This window comes from Adiantum capillus-veneris, chromosome 16, assembly GCF_014529385.1.
Source record: "Adiantum capillus-veneris isolate H3 chromosome 16, ASM1452938v2, whole genome shotgun sequence".
NCBI classification, from domain to species: domain Eukaryota; kingdom Viridiplantae; phylum Streptophyta; class Polypodiopsida; order Polypodiales; family Pteridaceae; genus Adiantum; species Adiantum capillus-veneris.
Window position 1 is genome coordinate 55,887,948 of NC_140946.1, and position 27,445 is coordinate 55,915,392.

The window sequence follows — 27,445 nt, forward strand, 5'->3', positions numbered from 1 at the left end:
GGGTGTCGTATCTCTTTTCTCTCCTTCTCTCAATCTCATACACTTGCACGCACAATATCCACTCACTTTGTTCGTGATCATAGCACTCTCCATAAAGACGGAAAGCTCTCTCCTTCCCTAAGAACTAAAAGGAACCTTGAGCAAATAAAGATCACTAATCTTGAGAATTACAACATTCATTCCGCTACACCTTACATTGGTATCAGAGCTTTGGAAGTGTTCTGCATTACTCAAGGAAAGAACCACAAGAACCACGAATTTTTGTTGCTTGTTGCGGTCGCACGAACCCAAGTTCGCTTGGGCGTGTCGATTCCTAATCGTGTTTTGTTGAAGAGTGATAGGAATCCCAAGAAAGAAGGGCTTGTCCAGCCTCCCCTTGTGTCTCTTTTCACTCATTGAGAGTGGACCGTGCACTTAGCGGCCGGCCAATCGACGTGAGGTGGGAAAAAGCAACCTTGGTGTGAGCGCAAGGCCGTCAAGGGGTGCGTCCGCAGAAAAGAGTAGAACTCGGGTGAAGAGAAGATCCTTCTCTAACGCGATTTGCAAGCAAAAGGAAACCTAAAGAACCTCAAGAACCAAGTTCCTCGTAAACTTAAGAACCAAAGATCCTAGTGCATGGTCGTCACCCGAAGCAGAATGGATACTTCGCATACAGGTGATGAGCATGAGAGAGGCGACGAAGGATTCTCCCCACCAGGAGATTTTTCCAACCCTCCCCCTTCGCCATCTACACCACGAGTTGTTCTAACTCCTATGGAGATGATGGTCAAGTCAATGATGGACATTGCTGGCACAACTAGAAGCGACTCGCGTCACTTTGGAAGCGAATCGCGTTGCGTTGGCACAACAAGAAACCAATCGCCTTGCTTTCGAACGCGAGCGCGATGAACAAAAAGCAAAAAGGGACACCGAGCGTGAAGCTCAAAGGGAGCTACGCACTCAAGAATTTATTTCCCACGTGCTAGCCTCGAAGACCGAACCACCCAAAGATCGTGGAAGTTCATCAAGTGGCGCAAGCCACAATGCGGATTCCAACCATCCAGTCACAGAGAAGTTGACTTTCAGTAAGTATGAGGGTAAGATGGATGCTACAGTTATTCATTCTTGGTTGCATCAATTTAATGCTTATTTTGCGACAACTAAGAAGACAGGAAATAGCAAAGTTTTGACGGCAGCTACGTACCTTGCCGGTGATGCCATCAATTGGTACCACGCATGGCAAGAGACACAGCTAGCAGCGCACCTAGAGGCAGCCGACGGATTCACGTCCCTTTCCTTCGATTGGGCTGATTTCCAAGACAAGCTCAAGGCGCGGTTTATGCCACCTCAGTACCTCGCACGATAGAAAGACGATTGGCGCTCGCTCAAGCAAAATGGTATGCCAGCCATGTCTTTTTCTAATCGTGTTTTGCAGCTAGGCACTCAATTACGAAAATCGGATGATGAGCACAAAGAGGCTTTCTCTTTGGATTGGATGAGTATATCAAGTACGATGTCGAGGTACTCGATCCAATCGATCTCAACAAGGTAGTAGCGATTGCTCTCGCACAGGAGATGAAGCACAACAAGGGAAAGCCTAAGGAGAACAAGACTTCCACAAGTACCTCGCAGACTTCTCAGAACCCTCAGAATGGTAAGAACGGTAAGAATGGTAAGAATGATAACTCTTCTAACCAATCTTTCAACAGTCTCTCATCAAAGAATTCTTCCAATGAATCTAAGGGTAAGGCTAACACAATTGCTAAACCTAAGCTTACTCCAGATGAAAAGGTAGCACAAGGAATTGTAGGAGGATACATCACGTCGGAAGAACAAAGCACTTATTCTAAAGAAGGTCGTTGTTTTCATTGTCACATTAAGGGTGACATAAAAAGAACATGTCCTAAGCTTGAATCGAATGAATTTAAAGAACCCACAGCACCCACTTCCTCTGTCAATGCAATGAATGATAACACGAGTGTGCCCCCAGTTTCTCAGGACCCTCCCATTGATGATTCTCTCATTAAATGTTATGGTCGTACGTCGGACACCATTTTGTCATATTGTTTGACCCAGGTAGTATGCATGATGTGATCAGTTCCTCTCTTGTTGAGAGAGCCCGCCTCAAGGTTAGTCCGAGATCTCCTATCGAGGTCTCTGGCTTTCGTCCCGGTATGGACTCTCTCATCGCGGAGGAGTGCCTTGATGTATTGTTTGCAATTCAACAGATTGCCTTCACTAGAAGATTTGTTGTTTCTCCTCTCTCAGGATGTGATATGATTTTGGGCATTCGATGGTTTCGTGAGACTAACGCTCTCATTGATTTTGAGGCTAACACTTTAACTCTCAATGCTAAAAGTGGTTCTCCTACTGTCATTAATGGAGAGGATATTGCTCATTCTCCATCTCTCATTGCTAATATGCAGGACAAGATTGAAAGGATTCGAGATAAGGAGACTCTTTCAGTCTCTTTTTCTCCACAGCATGACACACAGAACTTGCATGATTATGAGAAGCATGATGATTTGAATGATAATGATTTGCATGATGGTTTGGATGATAAAGACAAGCATGATGATTTGCATGATCAAGATGTGATTGTTCACAAGGATGATGTGTTAGTGGATGCTTTTCCTAGCGAAGCTAACCTCGTTGTAGATTCGATCAATCACGAAGATTCGATCTTGGCTATCGAGCCTTGGTCCAAAGAACCCTCACAGGAAGTATTATGGGTTCGCATGATTGACACGCACGCATTGTTCGAATGTTTCATTCGTGATCGTTTCCTGTATTTTAGTCAGCACCGTTATGTGATCCCTTTTCCTAGGCATGACATATTGTATGTTGAGCACGTTTCTCTCATGGATGAGCACGAATGTATGCGGATTGTTCATGAAAAGCTGAAAAGTTTGTATGTCAGGAAGTCACATTCCATGTCTCTTCCTTGGCATGACACAATTTCCGAAAGAGCACATGAAAGTATGAGCACCAAGCATGGGCATTTCCGTTGTGAATGGCCACAGTTGATTTCTCTAGATCTTAAGAGAAAGATTCGAGCGCATTGTTTGCATGTGTTTGATGAACGGGTTGTCACTCCGTCTTTATGTTCATCTACATTGCATACACAGTCTTTAGAGAAGACAAGATTTTTTCCTTCACTTTACATGGAATGGGTATGTTCATGGTTTTGTGTTGGAGATGGTTTCAGGAATTTTCAGCCATGGAGATTCTTGAAGACGGAAGAAGCCGGACTCTAGACGAAGTTGAAGCATCGAAGGAGTCACAAAAGACTTTGTGTCGCTTTCGGCGCGGCCCAAAGAAGCAAGCGTTGCAGACCTTTATGAAGTTAAAGTACCGCACGACCCACACATCAGAGTGGGCCGACGAAGAGTCCCTTCTAGGATTCCGAATGCTGTTGGCGATCTCCCTCGACGCCATACAGTTCGGTACGAGTACCTCACTTTGAAAAGGAGGGGATGTTACGTGACACATCCAACCCTATGTGTCCGTGGACAAGCTACACCATAGCAGGGTTTCCGTCAAGTCCAGTCGGTTTAGATTAGAAGTGATCTGGCACTTTTGTGAGTCTATTTGTAGACCGTGCATGCCCAGTCACTCAGTGTAGATGCATATCCTCTGGTTGCGCACTGCATAAGCATAAGCATTTCCATCAGATTCCATCAGAGTCAGTTTGGGAAATTTTCAAGTGACTTTATCCTATTTTTTCCTATTTTTAACATTTTTCACTTATTTATTAAGCGACTTTTGTTGGGAACTCAGTAGGGCAAATTGGGTAAGTTAATATATAAGCAAACCCAAGTTAGCACAATAGGGTAGATGAGCAAGGAGCACAGTAGGCTTCCCAAGCAACAGGTGCTCCCTCCCTCGCTCAGCAAGACCCTCCCTAAGCCACCTTGGCGAGGCCACTCCACCATCAAGCCAGCGTTTTCTCATCGCTAGCCTCTCACCCTCCCTTGGCGCTTTTCAAGCTTCAGCCCATCGCCATCAAAGTTCATCTTGCCTGGCGTTTTTATCCCCTACCGGCAGCAGCCTCAGCGTTTTACTAACGCTAGCAAGTGTTGCAGATTCTCGGCGATTTCAGCCATAAAAACGCACCTTCAGCCCTGCAGCAAGGCAGCGTTTTCAGCCCTCGACATCAACCCAAAAACGCAGCATGATCATTGCAAGAACCTCAGCGTTTTGTCATCAATAAGAGCCTCTACAAATCAGAGAATTTCAGCCATCAACACAACAGTAAAACAGGGATTTTCAGCCATACGAAAACAGCCCAAGATCTTCCAGATCCTCAGCATTTTCCCCCTTTGTGGACAGCAGATAGAAGAGGACCAAATTCAGCCCTAAAGTCATCATCGTCGTCATCGACATAGCCCCCATTTGCATCAGTCCATGCATCATCATTGTACGCCTATGTGCAATCAAAGTTAGACCACTCTCGCCGACGAGAGTGGGGCCTTCGGAGGAGGGTTTTACAACCTCTCGGGTGTGGTATCTCTTTTCTCTCCTTCTCTCAATCTCATACACTTGCACGCACAATATTCACTCACTTTGTTCGTGATCATAGCACTCTCCATAAAGACGGAAGGCTCTCTCCTTCCCTAAGAACTAAAAGGAACCTTGAGCAAATAAAGATCACTAATCTTGAGAGTTACAACATTCATTCCGCTACACCTTACAAGTATCACTTTATCAGGAGGGTGTTTGAAGACAAAGCTATCACCCTTGTCAAAGTGCATACAGATGACACTCATGCAGATCTTCTGACCAAGAATGTCCCAGCAGAGAGGTTTGCATATTGCCGCCAGACAATGGGGGTTGGATGAGTAAGTGTATAGTCAGCTGATGTACCATAGTTAGCTGATTCTTTTATCTCCCAAGGCACATTGCCTTTAGGTGGGAGGTTGTTAGGGAATAATGTTTATAAAGGCATTTTAAGCCTTGAGTCCAAGCGCCCAAATATGAATGGCCCTTGGACCCTTAGGTCACTGACTCATAATAAAGAGAAAGCCCGAAACTCAATACACGGGCTCTTCTCCCAAACTCGTACGCTACTCTCTCTCTCTCTCTCCACGCCTGCTTTATCAGATTTTCCTTTACCCTTTATCCTTAGACTTATCGCTCTTTGCTTGAGATTGAGATGGAGAATTAGATTGAGAAGAAGAATTGGAAGAGTTCCTTTTATTGCTACCATTCCCATTAGAATTGTTGTCCTTAGACGAGTCATGAGAGGAAGAGTTACCATTACCTGAGGCCGTCTTGAGCTTACCCTTGTTGTGCTTCATCTCTTGGAGTTGAGCCAAGCGATGTCTTCGGGTCACCGGCTTCCACATCAAACTTGATTTGAGTGGTCCAGTCCAAAGAGAAAAGCCTCCAACCTTTCCTCATCCGATTTCTGCAATTGTCCACCTAACGGAGACACACGGAGGTAAAAAGCGAGTCTTTGGATCCTCCTCGAACTCCTCCCAACTAAGCTCGAGAGAAGGAGTTCCTCCTCCTCCTCTCGAGCTTAGTTGGAAGGAGGAGCCGCCTTGTGGCCGAGGGTAGGCTCGATGGGCTACCGAAGTACCGGACTGCAACTAGTTGGAAGCACGCGAATGCAGTTCCGAGCCATGTTTCGGCTATGGAACGGGCTGAAACCTGAAAACGCTGGTTGATGTGTTGGGAACCTGCAACACGGGTTGATCTGGCGAGGAAACACCAAAATGTTGCTACTGGCTGAAAACGCTTCTACTGACTGAAAACGCTAGGGCTGAATCTTGCAAAACGCTGGGACTATTTTTGCTCTACACTAGCACTATCTTAATCCGATTGAAAATGCTAGGCTCCTTGGTCCCTTTATAGGGCTGAAATTGCACTTATGAATTTATTTAGGCTTAGGTAGGGCAATCCATCCACCACACCCAACAAATAAATTATTAAAATGATTTATTGAAAGTTAGGCTGGGAAGATCAGTTTGGGTGAAATTGTCGCACATTTGCTCACCCGGGAATCCGATCTACGCGGGGTATATCTTGTTGGATTCCTCTAACCTAGAACTATATGCACGTCATGCTAGATACCCACCATAGTGTGATAACATCTGTCAAAACACGTATACAAACCATTTATGCAAGAGGCTTCCAAAACTAAAAAGCCTAATCTAATGGACTTGTCCGGACATGCAGGTCCAGCAAACAGGCTCACAAAATTGCCGGTACTGGGCCGCCTCGGCCTACTCAGGCGGAGCGTCAAGAGATGGAGCGTCAACAATTGATCGGCAATGCAACAAAGATGATGCTTAATTTTGCCAAGGACCCGAAATTGGCTAAATATATGAGCAAGACTTCTTTCGAAGAGGTGCACACGCAGTGGCAGAAAACCACAAAACCACCCCGCAAACCCGCTCTCAAGAAACCTCCTACTCCCAAGAAGTATACAGAGAAAGAATTAGAAGAGGTAATTGATGCATGAATTGATCAGCTTTTTGACGCGCAGAACAAAGCTAAAAAGCACGACAAAAAGCAGAAGAAAGGCGCTGACTTCCCGGGTTATTTGGGTCGTCAGTCTATTTTTGAAAAGGCCAGAAAGCAAAAGAAGCGTGTTCGATTTGAAGGTGTAAGGTGCAGCGGAAGTGAATATTGAACTTTGCTCAAGATGAGTGCTCCGAACTATGCTCAAGGTTCCTTTTACTTACGGAAGGGAGATCCTTCCGTTCCTTTAGTGAGAGAGTGCAATGGACACAAACAAAGTGGTGAACACTGTGAATGAAGGTGCATGAGACTGAGAGATAGAGAGAGAAGAATACGACACCAGAATGTTGTCAAACCCTCCTCTGAAGGCCCCACTCTCTATGGCGAGAGCGGTCTACTATTGATTACACAAATCTCTACAATGCTTGGACTTGCCGACGATGTCAACGAGGATGAGGACGACAACGAGACGGGCTGAAATCTGCAAATCTTTATCTGCTGAATTCTGACTCTATGTCGGTGACGATGTCGATGGCAACGATGCGACGACGACGCGCTGAAAACGCAGATGCTGAAATCTGCGTTTTCCGGACTGAAACTGTAAACTACGTTGGATCTGACCGTGCGGCGAGGATCTGTTGCGGGAAGGTGAGATTTGTGAGGTTTGGGGGTTCTACTGTGGTGTCTTGATGCTGAAAACTGAAAACGCTGGTGCTACTGCTGATTCTGTCGCGATGGAATTGCAAAACGCCAAGGCTGATCTACAACCCAAAAACGCTAGGGCTGAAAACTGTTCTTGCTGAGGAATCTGCTAACGCTATGGCTGATCTGTGTCTTGATGCCAAAAACGCTAGGGAGTCATGCTGTCTTGCTGCTGCCGGGCTGATCTGCAAACCAAATCGCCAGGGTTGATCTGGGTAAAAAACGCTAGGTCTTGCAAAGGCAAAAATGCTAGGTCTTCTGCCTTGGGGGGTCTTGCTGAGAAGTTGCCTGGTGAATAGAGGGTTCCTGTTGCCTCTTCTGCGAGAATCTACGAGTGCTAGGTTTCCTTATATATTGGCTTAGTCAAATTGCCCTACCCAGTTCCCAACAAAAGTCACTTAAAAATAATAAGTGAAAATTGGCTAAAATGGGGAAAATAGGTTGTGCGCACTAGAAAATGCTCCTAATGGATTCTGATGGTAATGCTGATGATCATGCTGTGTGCAACCAGAGGATATGCATCTACTCTAAGTGTTTGGACATGCACGGTCTGCAAACAGACTCACAAAAGTGCCAGTACACTTCCTAATCTAAGCTGACTGAACTGTACCGAACCCATGTCATGAAGTAGCTTATCCACGTACACATAGGGTTAGATGTGCATGTGACATCCCCTCCTTTTCAAAGTGAGGTACTGGTACCGAACTGTATGGCGTCGAGGGAGATCGCCAACAACATGTGGAATCCTGGAAAGGACTCTTCGCCGGCCCACTCTGATGCGTGGGTCATGCGATACTTGAACTTCATAAAGGTCTGCAACGCTTTCTTCTTTGGGCCACGCCGAAAGCGAGACAAAGTCTTCTGTGGCTCCTTCAATGCTTCAACTTCGTCTATAGTCATGCGTCTACCTTCTTCAAGAATCTCCGAGAATGAAAATTCTTGAAACCACTTCCAACACAAAAACATGACCATACCCATTCCATGTAAAGTGACTGGAAAAATTCTTTTCTTCCTAAAATACTGTGCATGCAATGGAGATGAACATAGAGATGGAGTGCCAAACCGTTCATCAAACACATGCGAACAATGGGATCGAATCTTGACTTTCTGATCTAAATCAATCAACTGTGGCAAAACACAATGGAAATGCCAATGCTTGATGCTCAATCCTTTTTGTGCTCTTTCGGATACTGTGTCATGCCAAGGAAGAGACATGGAATGTGAATTCCTTGGGTGCAAACATTTCATCTTTCCATGAGTAATCCGCATACATCCGTGCTCATTCATGAGTGAATCGTGTTCATCGTGCAATATGGTATGCCTGTGAAAAGGGATCACATAAGGACGGTGACTAAAATACAGGAAAGCATCATGAATGAAACATTCGAACAATGCGTGCCGACTAATCATTCGTACACATAATACTTCCTTTGTGGGTTCTTTGGACCTAGGCTCGAGAGCCAAGATCGGTTCTTCGTGAGGGATCGAAACTTCCTGTGGGGGTTCTTTGGACCTCGACTCGAGAGCCAAGATCGGTTCTTCGTGATTGATCGAATCTGCAATGAGGTTATCGTCACTAGACAAAGTATCAACTAAACCATCATCCTTGTGAACAATCACAGCTTCTTCCTGCAAATCATCATGCTCGTGAATGATCACATCTTGATCATGCAAATCATCATGCTTGTCATTATCATGCAAATCATCATGCTTATCATAATCATGCAAATCATGTGTCATGCGTGGGAGAAGAAGAGACGGGGAGAGTCTCCTTTTCCCAAATCTCTTGCATCTGTGCCTGCACTTGAGAAAAGAGTCACAACATCTCTTTCATGTGTCGGTCGTTCATTGCTTTTCTTGCTTTGTTCTCTTGAACAAATTCAGCTTCTCTTATTTTGGCTTCCAAGCGTGCTTGCTCGCACTCACGCGCTATGGCTGCCATTCTTTCTTCGCTTTCACGTGCTATGGCTGCCATTCTTTCTTTGCGCTCTAACTTCCTTTCCATAAACATCTGGTCCAAAGCCTCCATAGGAGTTAGTGCAATCCGTGACATAGATGGGGAAGGGGGAGAGTCAGAAAAACCGCATGGTGGGGAAAATTCTTCTTCGCCACCCTCATGCTCATCACCTGCATGCGAAGTATTCATTCCACTTCGAGTGACGACCATCCACTGAAGTCATGGGTTCTTAAGTTCACGAGGAACTTGGGTTCTTGTGGGTCTTGGGTTCTTGGGTTCTTGAGGTTCTTGGGTTCTTGAGGTTCTTGAGGTTCTTCTTTCGCTTGCAATCTGTGTTAGTGAAGGATCTTCTCTTCACCCGAGCTCTTCTCTTTCCCGCGGGCGCACCCCTTGGCGGCCTTGCGCTCACACCAAGGTTGCTTTTTCCCACCTCACCTCGATTGGCCAGCCGCTGAGTGCACGGTCCGCTCTCAATGAGTGAAAAGAGAAACAAGGGGAGGCTGGACAAGCCCTTCTTTCTTGGGTTTCGTGTCACTCTTCAAAAACACTATTAGGAATTGACACGCCCAAGAGGTCTTGGGTTACGTGCGACGGCAACAAGCAAAAAATTTCTTGTGGTTCTTTTCTTGAGTGATACAGAACACTACCAAAGCTCTGATACCAATGTAAGGTGCAGCGGAAGTGAATGTTGAACTTTGCTAAAGATGAGTGCTCCGAACTGTGCTCAAGGTTCCTTTTACTTACGGAAGGGAGAGCCTTCCGTTCCTTTAGTGAGAGAGTGCAATGGACACAAACAAAGTGGTGAACACTGTGAATGAAGGTGCATGAGACTGAGAGATAGAGAGAGAAGAATACGACAGTAGAATGTTGTCAAACCCTCCTCCAAAGGCCCCACTCTCTATGGCGAGAGCGGTCTACTATTCACAGCACAAATCTCTACAATGCTTGGACTTGCCGACGATGAGGAGGACGACGAGACGGGCTGAAATCTGAAAATGCTAGGGCTGAAATCTGCAAATCTTTATCTGCTGAATTCTGACTCTATGTCGGTGATGATGTCGATGGCGACGATGCGACGACGACGCGCTGAAAACACAGATGCTGAAATCTTCGTTTTCCGGACTGAAACTGTAAACTACGCTGGATTTGACCGTGCGGCGAGGATCTGCTGCGGGATTGTGAGATCTGCGAGGTTTGGGGGTTCTACTGCGGTGTCTTGATGCTGAAAACTGAAAACCTTGGTGCTACTGCTGATTCTGTCGCGATGGAATTGCAAAACGCCGAGACTGATCTGCAACCCAAAAACGCTAGGGCTGAAAATTGTCCTTGTTGAGGAATCTGCTAACGCTATGGCTGATCTCTGGTCTTGATGCCAAAACCGCTAGGGAGTCATGTTGTCTTGCTGCTGCCGGGGCTGATTAGCAAACGAAATCGCCAGGGCTGATCTGGGTGAAAAACGCTAGGTCTTGCAAAGGCAAAAACGCTAGGTCTTCTGTCTTGGGGAGTCTTGCTGAGAAGTTGCCTGGTGAACACAGGGTTCCTGTTGCCTCTTCTGCTAGAATCTACTAGCGCTAGGTTTCCTTATTATATATTGGCTTAGTCAAATTACCCTACCCAGTTCCCAACAAAAGTCACTTAAAAATAATAAGTGAAAATTGGCTAAAATAGGAAAAATAGGTTCTGTGCACTGGAAAATGCTCCTGATGGATTCCGATGGTAATGCTGATGATCATGTTGTGTGCAACCAGAGGATATGCATCTACTCTAAGTGTTTGGACATGCACGGTCTGCGAACAGACTCACAAAAGTGCCAATACACTTCCTAATCTAGGCTGACTGAACCGAACCGAACACATGTCATGAAGTAGCTTGTCCACGTACACATAGGGTTAGTTGTGCATGTGACAGAAGGAGTACCCAGTTCTTCTTCTTCTTCTGACAGTTCTTCTAGCTCATCTGACTCCAGCGAAGAAGATAGAAAAGGCAAAAAGCGAAGCAAGAAGCAACGCTTCGGAAAGGGCAAGAAAAAGGCAAAGAAGTCCAAATCCCCGCCCCGTGATTGACAGTTCTACTGAGGACTCGTCTACAGACAGTTTAGACTCTAATGATAGCAAATGCACAGAAGAAGAATTTTTACAAAGCCAACCAGTATGACTTTCTGGAAGACAAAAGCACGAAAGTCCGAGAGTTTAAGGAAGGTGGATAGTCAATTAAATTGTAAGGTGCAGCGGAATGAATGTTGTAATTTCTCAAGATTACAGTGATCTATATTTGCTCAGGTTCCTTTTAGTTCTTAGGGAAGGAGAGAGCCTTCCGTCTTTATGGAGAGTGCTATGATCACGAACAAAGTGAGTGGATATTGTGAGTGCAAGTGTATGAGACTGAGGGAAAGAGAGAAGAGAGATACGACACCCGAGAGTTTGTAAAACCCTCCTCCGAAGGCCCCACTCTCGTCGGCGAGAGTGGTCTACTTTTGATTGCACAAAGGTGTACAATGATGATGCATGGGCTGATGCAAACGGGGACTATGCCGATGACGACGATGAAGACTTTAGGGCTGAAGTCGATGCTCTTCTATCTGCTGTCCACAAAGGGGTAATGGCTGCGAATCTGGACCACTTTGGGGGGCTGAAACTGACTGGTTTCCTTCTGTTTTTATGGCTGAAAATCCCTGGTTTTGTCGGGGCTCATACGGTGGCAAAAACGCTGTGGATTTGTCTTTGTCAAGCTGCGTTTTTGGGACTGCTGTCGTAGGCTGAAAACGCTGAATATTTGCAGGGCAAAGCTGCGTTTCAGGGCTGATTTGACCTGCTAATAAACCCTGTTTTGCTGCGTTTTACCAAGGCTGAAAACTGAAGTAAAAACGCTGGATTCTACTGCTTTGCTGGCGATCAAAAACGCAAGTGGCTGAGGTTGTTGGTCGCGGGGAAAAACGCCAAGCTGTGGAGCTTGATGGTGATAGCTTGCTGGGGAAGGAAACGCCAATGGGGAGGGAGTGTAGGCGATCCCAAAATGCTAGGGCTGAAGGGGGGAGGCCTCACCAAGCGGGCTTGAAGAGGTTCTTGTTGAGAGAGGGAGGGAGCACCTGTTGCTTGGGAAGCATGCTGTGCTCTTTGCTCATCTGCCCAATTGTGCTAACTTGGGTTTGCTTATATATTAACTTACCCAATTTGCCCTACTGAGTTCCCAACAAAAGTCACTTAATAAATAAGTGAAAAATGTTAAAAATAGGATAAAGTCACTTGAAAAATCCCCAAACTGACTCTGATGGAATCTGATGGAAATGCTTATGCTTATGCGGTGTGCAACCAGAGGATATGCATCTACACTAAGTGACTGGGCATGCACGGTCTACGAATAGACTCACAAAAGTGCCAGATCACTTCTAGTTTAGACTGACTGGACTGACGGGAACCTTGTTATGGTGTAGCTTGTCCACGGACACATAGGGTTGGATGTGTCACCTGACATCCCCTCCTTTTTAAAGTGAGGTACTGGTACTGAGCTGCATGGCTTCCTCGTAGTCTGTCAACAACTCTGGATAATCCTCGAAGAACTCTTCGTCTACCCACACCGCTTCATGGGTTCCTCGATCTTTGAACTTCAAAAAATATTGTCGTACTTGTTTCTTCGAACCATGGCGAAACCGATGCAAGAAGACTTGCTCCGGCTCCATGACTTCAGCTTCATCGATGATCTCCGGTTCTTCTTCTTCCGAAACGTCCTTTGGAGGTGTTCCGTGAAACACTTTCAACGAAGCGACATGGAAAACTTGTGCATTGACCATGAGTTAGGCAACTGTAATTTCATTGAAACCTCATTAATCTTTTTGATGAGTGGAAATGGACCATACATACGAAAAGATAACTTAGGACATTTCTTGCCAACTTGCTTAAGATGCTGTTTCATGATTTGTAGATACACCCAATCTCCTTCCTTGATCGAGACCTCTCGACGATGCTTGTTAGCCTGTCGAGAATAAGATTCCTGAGCCTTGCTTAGCCGAAGCTTCACACTCTCAGCAATCTCATCCAATGACTGACTCTCAACATTGGCATCAGGCATTTGACTGACCGATCTAGTCAAAAGTGACTGGAACGGACGGCCAAAAGCTGCCTCATACGGAGTTCGACCAATAGCAGAAGAAAAAGAATCATTGAGAATAGTCTGAACCAATGGCAGATAGAGCTCCCATTGAGACTGCTGATCATGAACATAAGATTTTAACACATCAAAAGCCAATTGATTATAAATTTCGGTTTGACCATGTGACTGCGGATGAAAAGCGGATGAAAAATTCAACTTTGTGCCAAAATTTTCAAAGAGTGCACGCCAAAAGTTGGACGTGAACTTAACATCCCTATCTGAAACAATGGACTTTGGCAAACCACAGAGGGGATACCAATGCTTAATGACAAGAACAATCGTGCAACATCTTGTGCAGTAACTGTGGCCTTACAAGGAATCAACATGCAGAATTCGTTGAAACGATCAAAAATTGTTAAACATTGAGTGTTCCTTGAATGCAGACTTGGTGGTAAGTTAGTCACAAAATCCATAGAGATATCCTGAAAAGGTCCCTCGGGAATAGGCAGCGGAAGCAAAAGGCCTTGCTGCTTATCCCGAGGAGCTTTTACTTTTTGACATATAGTGCACTGTGTAACATAACTAAACACATCTTTTCGCATTTTAGGCAAATAAAAAATTCGTTCAATCTTTTCCAATGTGGTGTTCATACCCCTGTGCCCACCCGTGAGAGAATCATGTGCATCATGCAATATGGTTGGCCTGAGAGAGGGCAACACACATAAACGCTGATGAAAAAATAACAATCCATCACGAATGAGATAGTTGCTGGGCCCTTGGGAAGCAAGAGCCTACAACCAATACTTACCAAACTCCGAATCTGCATACTGATTCTTTATGCTGTCAAAAGACTCACCCTATATAGAAAATGTGGTTCTTGACTCAAGAGCCAAAATGTGTCCTTTGCGACTCAACGCATCTGCAACAGGGTTAGCTTTTCCAGGCACATACTCAATCAAACCTCCAAATTGCTCAAAAAATTGTGACCACCGCTCTTGGCGATCACTCCAATGTGCACTAGGCATAGACTGGAGCCACTTGAGGGCTTGATGATCTGTGTGCATTGTAAACTCTCTACCATACAAAAAATGCTTCCAATGCTTAAGAGAGTGAATGACAGACAAAAGTTCTTTATCCTAAACTGAATAATTATTTTCCGCACTATTGAGCTTCCGGCTAAGGAAAGCTACTGGGCGACCATGCTGCTAGAGCACAGTGCCTATGGCGACATTGCTCGCATCCGTCCACACCTCAAAGGGATCATCCCAAGAGGCAAGGATAAGACACGGTGCTTCTGTCACCGCAACCTTGAGAGCTGCGAAAGCCTCAATGGTAGCTTCGGGCAAGTCTACGCGTTGACGGTGAGTCTTTACCCCTTTCAAAACATCAGTCATAGGTGCAGCAATGCGTGCAAAATTCTCTATGTGCGAACTATATGCTTGACATAGACCAAGAAAAGAACGCACATCATATGCAGTTTTGGGCAAATCCCAATTACGAACCTGTTCCACCTTCGCGGGGTCTAGCTTGACGCCTTCTGCAGAAATGATATAACCCAGATAAGTGACTTCAGTAAGAAAAAATTCAGACTTCTTAGCTGCAATGTACAACTGACACTCATCCAAACGAGTTAGTACCCTTTCAACATCTCTTTCATGTTGCTCCTACGATGCAGAAAAAATGAGAATATCATCTAAAAAGATGAACACACATACACCTATCATATCGCCGAAACGACCTACCATGAGACGATTGAACGTACCCACGGCTCCTGTCAATCCAAAAGGCATAACAATATACTCCCATTGCCCTCGCTCGGTGCGAAAGGCCGTCTTGAAAATGTCGCCTTTGAATACCCGTACCTTATGGTATTCACTTTTGAGATCGACCTTGCTGAAAACCTTTGCCCCATTGAGCCTATCGAGGATATACTCAATGCAAGGCATCGGAAACTTGTTCTTGACGGTCATCTTGTTTAATGCCCTGTAATCAACACACAAACGAGACGAACCATCCTTCTTGCAAACAAACAAAATAGGGGCAGCAAAAGGACTTACACTAGGACGTATGAATCCTCTAGCCACCAACTCCGTGAGTTGTCGCTCTAACTCTTCCTCCTGTGACTTGTTCAAACGGTAGGGAGCCTTACTGACAGGCTGTGCTCCCTCCATAAGCTCGATGCGATGGTCCTCCGGCGGCTCGGGTGGGAGACGAGGTGGAAGATCATCCTGCAAAAAGAGATGTTTAAACTTCGTAAACAACTCCGAATACTTACCTGGAGCCTGAATGCTCTGGGAAACTGGGGTAGCATAGATGAATGCCACTTGTGATCCTTGCCGTAATTCACGCTTTACCTGCACATGCGAGATGAGAGTCAAAGAATGCAAGCCCTCCTTCGTACGAATGATGAGGGGGGAATCAGTTTTGGCATGTAAAGTGAGAGTGTTAGCCTCAAAATCAACGAGAGGGTTGAGTTCACGAAACCATTCAATGCCCAAAATCATATCACATCCTATGAGAGGAGACACAAAAAATTTCCTACGAAAAGAAGCTTGTTGAACGGTAAATATCACATCAAGGCACTCCTTCGTGATGAGAGAGTCCATACCAAGAGCGAAGCCAGAAATTTCGAGAGGAGATTTCTAGCTAACCTCTAGGCAGGCTCTCTCAACAAGAGGGGGACTAATCACATCATGCACTGCCTGGATCAAACAATATGATAAAACGCTGCCCTTTTACATGACCATAACACTTCATGAGAGATTCATCAATGTGGGTGTCAGAGTCATGAGAAGATACAGTTTGTGTTGTGACAGTGCTTGTGGTAGCTGTGGGTGCCTTTGGTTCTTTAGGTGGGACTGTTTTAGGACAGGCCTTCTTAATGTGACCCTTGACGTGACATTGAAAACATCTACCTTTAGCATAAATCACTTGTTCTTCAGCCGTGATGTATCCTCCTATAATTCCTTGTGAAGCTTTTTCATCAGGGGTTAGCTTAGGTTTTGCAGGTGCTTTAGCTTTATCCTTTGATTCATTGTTAAAGTTCTTTTCCGAGGAATTAGAGGAAGAAGGGCTAGGAGAATTAGAGTGTCAAAAAGCCAGAGCTTCGTCCAGGGCTCCTGAAACTAGATCTGTGAACACATCCTCTCCAATCCACCCAATGCTACATATACTCTGGTCAGTCAAGTCTCAGCTGCTCTCCTCAATGAAAATGCTGGTCCACTAAAGACCACCCCGAGATAGGTGTAAGCATCTGTATACTCCACTGTCTCATGGCCGTATGTGAATGCGGGTGTTGATCTCCTAGTCCACTGTGGGGTGGTGTTAAACACCATAACCTTGGTTTTACCAATGACGGACAAACCACTATCGTGGGCAAACCAATGCAAAGCATCCAAGTGACGTTGCATCCCCTGCGGAGAGTCGGAGATCAACACAATATCATCAACATATGACAATAGTGGAATTCAATATAGTCAGAAACCTCATCCACATACATACCAAATAGAATAGGAGAGCGCGGGCAGCCCTGCTTCACCCCAATTATGGAGTGAACTAATGTAGATAACCCCTCTAGAGTACTTCCATGCCCCACTATTGACTTGTATAATGCCATGATCCCTCAAATCAGCTCTATGGGTACCCCCATCTCCTGTAGTCTGCGCATCAATCTAGCTCTGGCATTGTGTCAACTGCATTACTAAAGTCCACAATGTTACAATAAATACGTCTCCTGTGTGTTTGTGTGTGTGTGTGTGTGACATGTGTGTGTGTGTGTGTGTGTGTGTGTGTGTGTGTGTGAGAAACAGACTTGGACACTCCAAGTCAAGAATCTAACGCGACAACACAAATAACCACTTCAAAACAGTTCACAGTTCACAATTGATTCGACACTGGCCAGGCGGAGTTCCCTGCCTAGAGATATTGGCCCCAAAGTCTGGTGCCCCTTTCGATATTTCTTTTTATATTAATCTGTGTTCAAAGTACAAGAGTGCGGGCAAGCGCTCGCACTCAGACTCTGCGTCCAGATGCTATGAGTTGAGCCTGCTCACATATTAAAAAATTACAAGGGGATGCCAAAAGCAGAGCCCCAAAAGCTGAAAATCAAAAGCCCTTTAATAAAACAAGAGCTTTCCTTTTTCTCTCTGAAGCCATACTCGGCACAAAAGCAAGGCTTTTAAAATAAAAGCTCTCCCTCTCTTTAACTCTTTCTTGCGTAGAGAATAAAGCAAAGCAAATAAAAGCTCTCTCTCTCTCTCTCTCTCTCTCTCTCTCTCTCTCTCTCTCTCTCTCTCTCTCGCCCATTGCGTAGCCAAAAGCAATCCCCAAAAGCTCTTGCAGATTGCGTAGCCAAAATCAGCCAACAAAAGCAAGTTGTCGCTGTTGTTGCCACGTCAGCATCTCCGCAAATGGCGCCGGATTTTACGGACAGGCCACATCAGCAGGTCTACCGGAATTTCTGCAGCAGCCAGCTAGCCGGATGTTCTGCCAGGGCTGTCCATGCCAAAGGGTGTTTGCATGTGTGTACGCCACGTCACCAGTTTGTGACATACCCCCCTCTTGAAAGCATTGTAATCGCCCTCGATTACGCCTGCAAAACAGACAGAAGCCATAAACTGCCTTAGCAGACACTGACTGTTAGTACCGACGCACTAGGAACACACGTCTAGCACATGTACCAATCGACAGTCACATCACACGACATCAGAGGACATCACTTGACATCACAGGACATCACATGACATTCAACATTCATTCGGATCTTAGACCATGATTTATCAGCAATGCAGTTAGCAATCGCATCTAGATCCACTCAGGACCTCATTCGAGATCATTCAGATCAAAATGCTGCAATCATTTCGTCTATCAGTTCCTGCACTTAAAAACAAGTCAAGAACAAATCAGTTTCATATTCAGGAATTCTATTTCATAAAGTCATACACCAAAATACTGTCAGCTCTCAATATCCCTGAAGCTCAAAGAGACATCAATGACTAGTATTCTAAAAATCAAGGCATCTGTTGATAAAGGAGCGGAGTAACTCCCCTCTTGTGCAAACCCACTGCACCAGATCTGCGGCCAAGCTGAATTCTGGGTTCCATTTGGAATAGACTATGCTAAACCAAAAGGTTCATGGTAAAGGTTCACAATCTGAGGAGTATCTGCTAGGTCCTCCTCCTCCATCCACTTCGTATCCAATGCAAGATAGTTCTTGAATTTAACCAAGAACCGCCTTCTTACTTTACCCTTATTCTTTGTGTCCTTACGTGCCAAAATCTATTCGGGAACAAGGATCTCCTGGTTTTCTTCCACCTTGGGTTGCTCATTAGGCTCCCCATCTTCGGGCACATCATCTTTGAAAGGTTTAAAGAGACTCACATGAAATGCATTTTGTGAATCCTCCAAGTGTCAAGCAGTTTCAGTCGGAAGGAGACATCATTGATCTTTTCAGAGATCTGGAAAGGTCCGTAGTATCGCATACTAAGCTTTGGAAAAAGCCTCTCCTTTCCCTTTATCTTTCTCAGGCGTGCCTTCTCAAAACGTAAGAGCACCCAATCATCCTCCTTCAATTTCAAATCGCAACGATGGTGATCCGCTGCCTTTTTCTACCTTTCCTGAGATTTCTGCAAAGCCTCGCGGACCTTGGCAAAAGCCGTGTCCAAGTCGCGCGTGTACTCATCGGCTTCAAAAATCTTATCTTTCGTGCTTAGGAAGGGTGGAACCTTCGCAGCACCTTCAATAATCTCAAATGGCGCCTTCCCAAACGAAGAGTGTATCATTTATTGTAGGCAAATTCCACCAAAGGTAGATACTTTTCCCATTAAGTCTTTTAATCCGAGATATAAGACTTCAATAAATCTAAAACCACTGAATTGGCAATCTCAAATTGCCCAGTCTGCAGATGGAAAGAAGACGAGAACTGCAACCGCGTGCCAATGTTCTCCCAAATTGCCTTCCAAAACAAACTCGTAAATCTGGGGTCCCTGTCAGAGACAATCGTCTAAGGCATGCCATGTAATCTGAAAATTTGGGCCACAAACACTCTCGCTAAGTGATCCGGCTTGACTATTTTCTTCACTAAAATGAAATGAGCTTCCTTGCTAAATCTGTCAATAATAGTCCAGATACCATCGTGACCGCTCTGAGTTCTCCGGAGATCAAAAATGAAATCCATTGCAATACTTTTCCATTGGCGGGTGGGTATGGGCAAAGGCTATAACAATCCTTGTGCTTTATGCCTGTCAAACTTGACCTTCTGGCATACCAAGCACTTGCGCACAAACTCGTCCACATCCTTCTTGAGTCTCGGCCAAAAGAAATATCTCTCTACCTCTTTCATGGTGGTAGCAATGCCGCAGTTACCCGTAAAAGGCGAACAGTGGCATTCGGTCATAACTTTTCCCTCAACGGCTGCTTAACGCACAACATGGTTTTCCTCATCAAGTAGCCATCCCGAATGGAATATCCCGCTACTATCTCCCCATCCCGTATCCGTGTAAAGATATCTGCAAACTCTGTATCTGTGACATACTGATCGACCATATCCTCGAAGCTCCTATGATGTATTGCGGAAATAGCCAGAACCAACGGCTTCCGAGACAAAGCATCTGCCACCAAATTCTTCTGTCCCTGCACATGGACAATCTGGAAGTGGAACTATAACAAGATGTTCGCCCACCGCATCTGCTTTTCCGATAGCTGCTTTTGAGTCAAGAAGTGACATAAACTCTAATGGTCTGTAAAGACAGTAAAATCCGCTCCGAGTAGGTAGTTCCGCCACTGAGTAAGAGCATGGATAACCGCCAAAAGCTCTTTCTCAAAAATCTGTGCTGTCAATTCTAGCCTTGAGAACAATCGGCTCTCGTAAGCAATGACATGGCCTTCTTGCATTAAGACCGCACCCAGACTACAACCGCAAGCATCACAATATACTTCAAATGAATTCTGCAAGTCCGGCAAAGTCAAAACTGGTCCTGTAGTCAATTTCTCTTTCAAAGTCTGAAAGGCAGTCACCTCTGTGGGTCCCCACGAGAAAGGGACTCCTTGTTGTGTCAAGATATGCAAAGGGGAAGAGATCTCTGCAAACTTTTAATGAACCGCCTATAGTACAAACACAGTCCCAAGAAGCTTCTAACTTCATGGACATTCTTCAAATCGGGCCAATCACGGATAGTCTCTGTCTTGGCCGGATCCATCTACACTCCTGCTGCTGACACAATGTGTCCCAAAAAGTGTATCTCTGGTAGAAAAATTTCACTTTTCTTTGCATTAATCACCAACTTGTGATCTCGTAATACCTGAAAGTCTTGAAGCAGATGATCTCTATGTTCTGCCTCATCCTTGGAGAAAACAATGATGTCGTCAAAGAAAGTGCCAACAAATAGCCTGTACTCTTGAAAAATCATGTCCATCATCCGATTAAATGTCACAGGAGTATTGGTTAGGCCAAAAGGCATCACCAAAAACTCAAATAACCCAAAAGTCGTCCGAAAGGCCGTCTTGTAGACGTCTCCCAACGCGATTCGGATCTGATGATATCCATTCTTCAAATCAATCCTGCTAAAGCACGAGGATCCCTGTAATCTGTTGAGTATATCATCAATCCTAGGAATCGGAAATCTGTTCTTGATGGTGATTTTGTTGAGAGTTCTATAATCGATGCACATTCTCCAAGATCCGTCTTTCTTTAAAACCAACAACATAGGAGAGCAATACGGTGAAGTACTAGGCTGGACAAGACCTTTTTCCAAGAGGTCTTTCACTTGGTTCATAATCTCTTCGTTCTGGGCTCCGCTCACACGGTAAGGTGGCCGGTTCGGTGGTGTGCTTCCAGGTATCAGATCAATAGTATGATCTTCAAGACAAGCAGGTGGTAACTTGCCTGGCAAGCCCTCTGAGAAGCAATCGGCATGAGCGTGGAGAAAATCTTGGCGTTCTTTATCAAGTTCAGACATATTTGTCCTATCCTCATCACTCAACTCTTTCAAAAAGATCGAGTAAACAAACAGACTGCATTTCATTAACTTTGAAATGGCCGAAGCCGATACAATAGGGACAGACTCGCCCTTAAGTTTATCGAGTACAATGGTTATGCCCTTCTCTGTTGTCAATGTCACTTTCCTTGCCCGACAGTCGACCACGGAGTTGTTCTTGTGGTACCAGGGAATTCCCAAGAGGCCATCACAACCTTCCAAAGGCATTATGTAAAAATCTTCATGCCCCAAATACCCCTGACAATGCAACCAAAATTTGACAATGACAGGTGTAATGGCTACGTCCCTGCTGGGTGCCGCTAGAACTGCCTGTCCCTTCCGATCGGGAGTGATCTCGAGCTGCGCCGCCAATTTCGGTTAAATGAAGTTGGCCTTGGCTCCTCCATCAAAGAAGATCAGGGCTTCTTGGTCTTTCACTTTGCCCCAAGCTCGGCAAAGTTCTGTACTCTCGTCCAATGTGCTGGGATCGGTACCCACGCAATCTAGAAACAGTCCTGTTTTCATCTTGCCTTTTCTTCCACGTTCCTCAACTGCTCTCGAACTCTCAGGCCTTTCGTCGTCCTTGTCGTTCTCTTTATGTGCCTTTTTAGGGCACTTCGAGGAGATACGTCCAATTTCCCCGCATCCAATGCACTTCCCTTCCCTGATGTAGCGAGCTCTCTCTTGAGGAGTGAGTTTGGGTCGGGCATCTTTCTTTTCTGGGTTGCTCTTTCTCTTTGTACTTTCATTTGTCGAAGTCTATTCAGCTCTTTGTGTCATGATCTCATCAGTGGGGTAGGTCCAACTGCCTGAGTGAATGGCAAAACCCCGTTTCACATGACTCATCAACTCCTGAATGGAAGCTGACTTTTGTTCCGAGCAGCGATCTCGGATCTCTGTAGGAAGACCCAAGGAAAACCGCTCAATCTGTTCCTTGAACGAGATCTTCTTAAATGAAGAGGCGGGTAGAAAAGAGCTCCAGAATCTCTCACAATAAGCGTCCACTGTATCCTTCTTGGTCATCTGAAAATGGTTGCAAGCAGTTCGTATATCACGTTCATACTCTCGAGTCAGCCAAGAAGAAATAAAAAGCCTCTTGAATTTCAGCCATTTAACTGGCGCAGTCTTGTTTAATAGAAGCGTGGACCACCAAGTTCGAGCATTCTCCTTGAAGTAAGAGACAGCTCTCCGAATCTTAGAGTGCTCTGAGTAACGCCCTCTCACGAAAGCGATGTCAAACTGCTGTACAAAAGACAAAGCCTTCGAAGCATCTCTATAATTAGAAAACGTGTCAAATTTATGTCACGTGACACATCCAACCCTATGTGTCCGTGGACAAGCTACACCATAACAGGGTTCCCGTCAGTCTAGTCAGTCTAGATTAGAAGTGATCTCGCACTTTTGTGAGTCTATTCGTAGACCGTGCATGCCCAGTCACTTAGTGTAGATGCATATCCTCTGGTTGCACACCGCATAAGCATAAGCATTTCCATCAGATTCCATCAGAGTCAGTTTGGGGATTTTTCAAGTGACTTTATTCTATTTTTCCCTATTTTTAACATTTTTCACTTATTTATTAAGTGACTTTTGTTGGGAACTCAGTAGGGCAAATTGGGTAAGTTAATATATAAGCAAACCCAAGTTAGCACAATTGGGCAGATGAGCAAAGAGCACAGCATGCTTCCCAAGCAACAGGTGCTCCCTCCCTCTCTCAACAAGAACCTCTTCAAGCCCCTTTGGTGAGGCCTCCCCCCTTCAGTCCTAGCTTTTGGGATCGCCTACACTCCCTCTCCACTGGCGTTTCCTTCCCCAGCAAGCTATCGCCATCAAGCTCCACTGCTTGGCGTTTTTCCCCGCGACCAACAACCTCAGACACTTGCGTTTTTGATCGCCAGCAAAGCAGCAGAATCCAGCGTTTTTACTTCAGTTTTCAGCCTTGGTAAAACGCAGCAAAACAGGGTTTATTAGCAGGTCAAATCAGCCCTGAAACGCAGCTTTGCCCTGCAAATATTCAGCGTTTTCAGCCTACGACAGCAGTCCCAAAAACGCAGCTTGACAAAGACAAATCCACAGCGTTTTTGCCACCGTATGAGCCCCGACAAAACCAGGGATTTTCAGCCATAAAAACAGAAGGAAACCAGTCAGTTTCAGCCCCCCAAAGTGGTCCAGATTCGCAGCCATTACCCCTTTGTGGACAGCAGATAGAAGAGCATCGACTTCAGCCCTAAAGTCTTCATCGTCGTCATCGGCATAGTCCCCGTTTGCATCAGCCCATGCATCATCATTGTACACCTTTGTGCAATCAAAAGTAGACCACTCTCGCCGACGAGAGTGGGGCCTTCGGAGGAGGGTTTTACAAACTCTCGGGTGTCGTATCTCTCTTCTCTCTTTCCCTCAGTCTCATACACTTGCACTCACAATATCCACTCACTTTGTTCGTGATCATAGCACTCTCCATAAAGACGGAAGGCTCTCTCCTTCCCTAAGAACTAAAAGGAACCTGAGCAAATATAGATCACTGTAATCTTGAGAAATTACAACATTCATTCCGCTGCACCTTACATTGGTATCAGAGCTTTGGAAGTGTTCTGTACTACTCAAGGGAAGAACCACAAGAACCACAAGAACCACAAGAATTTTTTTCTTGCTTGTTGCGGTCGCACGAACCCAAGTTCGCTTGGGTGTGTCGATTCCTAATCGTGTTTTGTTGAAGAGTGACAAGAATCCCAAGAAAGAAGGGCTTGTCCAGCCTCCCTTTGTGTCTCTTTTCACTCATTGAGAGCGGACCGTACACTTAGCGGCCGGCCAATCGACGGTGAGAAAAAGCAACCTTGGTGTGAGCGCAAGGCCGCCAAGGGGTGCGCCCGCAGAAAGGAGTAGAACTTGGGTGAAGAGAAGATCCTTCTCCAACGCGATTTGCAAGCGAAAGAAAACCTCAAGAACCTCAAGAACCCAAGATTCTCACGAATCAAGAACCTCAAGACCCTCAAGAACCCAAGTTCCTCGCGAACTTAAGAACCCAAGATTATAGTGCATGGTCGTCACCCGAAGCGGAATGGATACTTCGCATACAGGTGATGAGCATGAGAGAGGCGACGAAGACTCTTCCCCACTGAGTGATGATTTCTTCAACCCTCCCCCTTCGCCATCTACGCCACCAAGTGCACCAAACCCTATAGAGGCAATGGTCAAGCAGATGATGGCCATGATGGATAGACAAGAAGCAAATCGCCTTGCTTTAGAACGCGAGCTGAACCAACGCAAAGAACGGAAACAACAAAGAAAGGCGGGCGAGGCGGCAAGAAACGCGGCCTTGGAGGCCGATCGTACAGCTCAAAGATTACCTTTGGAGACCGAGTGTGAAGCTCAAAGAGAGCTACGCACTCAAGAATTGCTTGGACAAGCGCTAGCCTCGAAAACCGAACCACACAAAGATCGTGGGAGTTCCTCAAGTGGTGCAAGCCACGATGCGGATTCCAACAACCCAGTCACGAAAAGTTGACTTTCAGTAAGTATGACGGTAAGATGGATGCTACGGTTATTCATTCTTGGTTGCATCAATTTAATGCTTATTTTGCGACAACTAAGAAAACAGGCAATAGCAAAGTTTTGACGGCAGCTATGTACCTTGCCGGTGATGCCATTAATTGGTACCATGCATGGCAAGAGGCACAGCTAGCCGCGCACCTAGAGGAAGCTGACAGATTCATGCCCCTTTCCTTCAATTGGGCTGATTTCCAAGACAAGCTCAAGGCGCGGTTTATACCACATCAGTACCTTGCACGATTGAAGGACGATTGGCGCGCTCTCAAGCAAAACAGTATGCCGGTTATGTCTTTCTCTAATCGTGTTTTGCAGCTCGGCACTCAATTACGCAAATCGGATGCGGAGCGCAAGGAGGCATTTCTTTACGGATTGGACGAGTATATCAAGTATGATGTCGAGGTACTTGATCCAATCGATCTCAACAAAGCGGTAGCAATTGCTCTCGCCCACGAGATGAAGCACAACGAAGGAAATCCTAAGGAAAACAAGACTTCTCAAGGAACCCCGCAGAATTCTCAGAACACATAGAATGGTAAGAACGGAACGAATGCGTAGCTTTTGCATTGCTCTATGGAGTTCAGATATGGGGGCCTTCATTGGACCATCACGGGAGGTCGGGTCGCACTGATGGATGGGGAGAATGGAGAAGCCTCTAATGTCTATGATCTCGCGGCTTATTAGAGCCAAGGCTTCAGTACCACATGATATTATTCGAGCAGAGCTAGCTGCCGCCCCACTAGTGGTTGAGGCGCTTACCGGACTAGTCTCCTTTATGCATCGCTTGTGGGACCTCCCTAGAGACAGATATGCCCGCCTAGCACTTGAGTCCTCTCGACAATTAGCCATGCAGGGAGATACAACATGCTAGTATGGGGAGATGACATCATGGTTTCAGTTACATGGGTTCAGCATGGACAAATTGACCCCCTTCCAGTACTCATTGGATGCACCCTCTCTGACTCTTACATAGTCCGGGATCACCAGGCTCATCTGCCAGGACCTGACTTAGCTAGATACCAGGAGGACTTGGATATAGCCGGCATAGGAGCCGGGCACGAAGATGGCTTTCTATAGAGATCATCTTCTCCAGCTTACTGAGGATGGTTTTGTGACGAGGCCGAGGTACATGGACACCCACTTGTCTCATGGGATACGATGTGCTATTGGCCAGATACGCACATCTTCACACCAACTTCGGATCGAGACTGGAAGATACAGCAGAGTACCAACAGAGGCCAGGACATCTCCCCTATGTCACATGGAGCCTGAGACAGAGTTGCACTACACATGCCACTGCCTTGTTTACCATGAGATATGAGGCCGCTTTCACTGCTTGTTCAGAGAGGGCTTTGGACCACTCTTTAGAGTCATGGGATATGAGGACCAGAGATGTCTGGGTCTGTTTTTGCTCGAGCTGCCCGGACACAAAGAGAGCCTGATGAGAGGAGAGGCTAGCCAATCTCAGAGACGGATCACAGACTTCTTTAGAGCGGACGCTGGGCAGCCAGAAGAGCAACTATCACAGCAGAGCTCACTTTCTTCTCACACGAGAGACACGCTGATCGATCGAGCGACCAAGCTAGGGAGATTCATATGCCCACGACTACGGAGGACTACACAGCATCAACGGAGGCTGCATCAGAGGATTCTGATCAGTTTTGCCCGACATGGACGACGCCCCGTTAGACTACTGACCATGGAGGAGATTGATGAGATCTGCCAGAAACCGATGATGGATCTCCTGTGATTTAGCTCTTTTGAGGATTGTACACCCTGTTCATCTTGTACCAGCCTTTGTATCAGCTTTCACCATTATATCCCCACATGCACACCCATATTGTGTTGTATTAGCCCCCAATCACTACTTTCACCCCCCTACTCATATCCTACACAGATCCAGCTAGCTGCTTAGTTCACATCTAGCAGTTAAGATTTTAGTTTTCACTTTACTTCATTTCATTTTGTATCTTGACATTGTATTAGACCCACCAAGATTGTATCAATTTGGTCTCATAGGTCATTTTGGCCTTTTGAAGATGTTTAATATAACATTTCATCTCTCTCTCTCTCTCTCTCTCTCTCTCTCTCTCTCTCTCTCTACGTATGCGCATGAGTAGTTAGCACGTCTTATATTCCACCCTGCACTGGTCTCCTACTTCTCATTTATCCGCCCATGTTTCTCTTTGTCGTCGTTATTTTTTTACTTCTCAATTAGATACTTTATTCTCATCAGAAATGTGTGTTTCGAAGCCTTGACAACCCTCTTATACCTTTAAACAGAACTTGTCCAGACATCTTTCCCTTCCTTAGTAACCAAATGTGAAATAATGGCATTGGCCATGGGTAAGCAGCATCATGATTGTCCTTCATTAGCGACAATGTTAGGGTCTATAGTTTTTTGTATTTATCTGCAAGTTAGGTGTTATATGACCTTCATGATCTGACTTTTGACGAGCATAAGCCAAACGTTCTGTCCTTTGTCAAGAGTTTGCATGTTGCCCATATCAGATATGCCACCTAGTTTGACTTTGCTATAAGTAAGCAGGGCATTGGTAGTCAATAGAGGATGTAAACATCCCATTCTTGGTTTTTCAGCTTCCTGAAGCATTGGCCTCAGCAGCCACTCGTGTGTTTGCACCCTTGCTTCCAAGAGGAGGTGCCTCGTCCAGCGTCAACGGTCGTCGGGCTTCAAATCCCCAGTATGTTGGTGGTTTACAAGTAAGTACATTATGGC

General features: G+C 45.6%; 1 protein-coding gene across 2 annotated transcripts in view; it reads left to right on the forward strand.

Annotated features, from left to right (window-relative positions):
- Positions 1-27,445, forward strand: part of LOC147439077 (rhomboid-like protein 20) — an 85,156-nt gene that overhangs the window by 56,761 nt on the left and 950 nt on the right. For both annotated transcript variants that reach the window (XR_015184549.1, XM_086485008.1), the window contains exon 7: positions 27,307-27,429. Coding sequence is in view for 1 of the 2 variants with exons in the window: in XM_086485008.1 (XP_086341134.1) it covers positions 27,307-27,429 (123 nt within the window). In the remaining variant the exon portion in view is untranslated. The remainder of the gene's footprint in view (positions 1-27,306; positions 27,430-27,445) is intronic.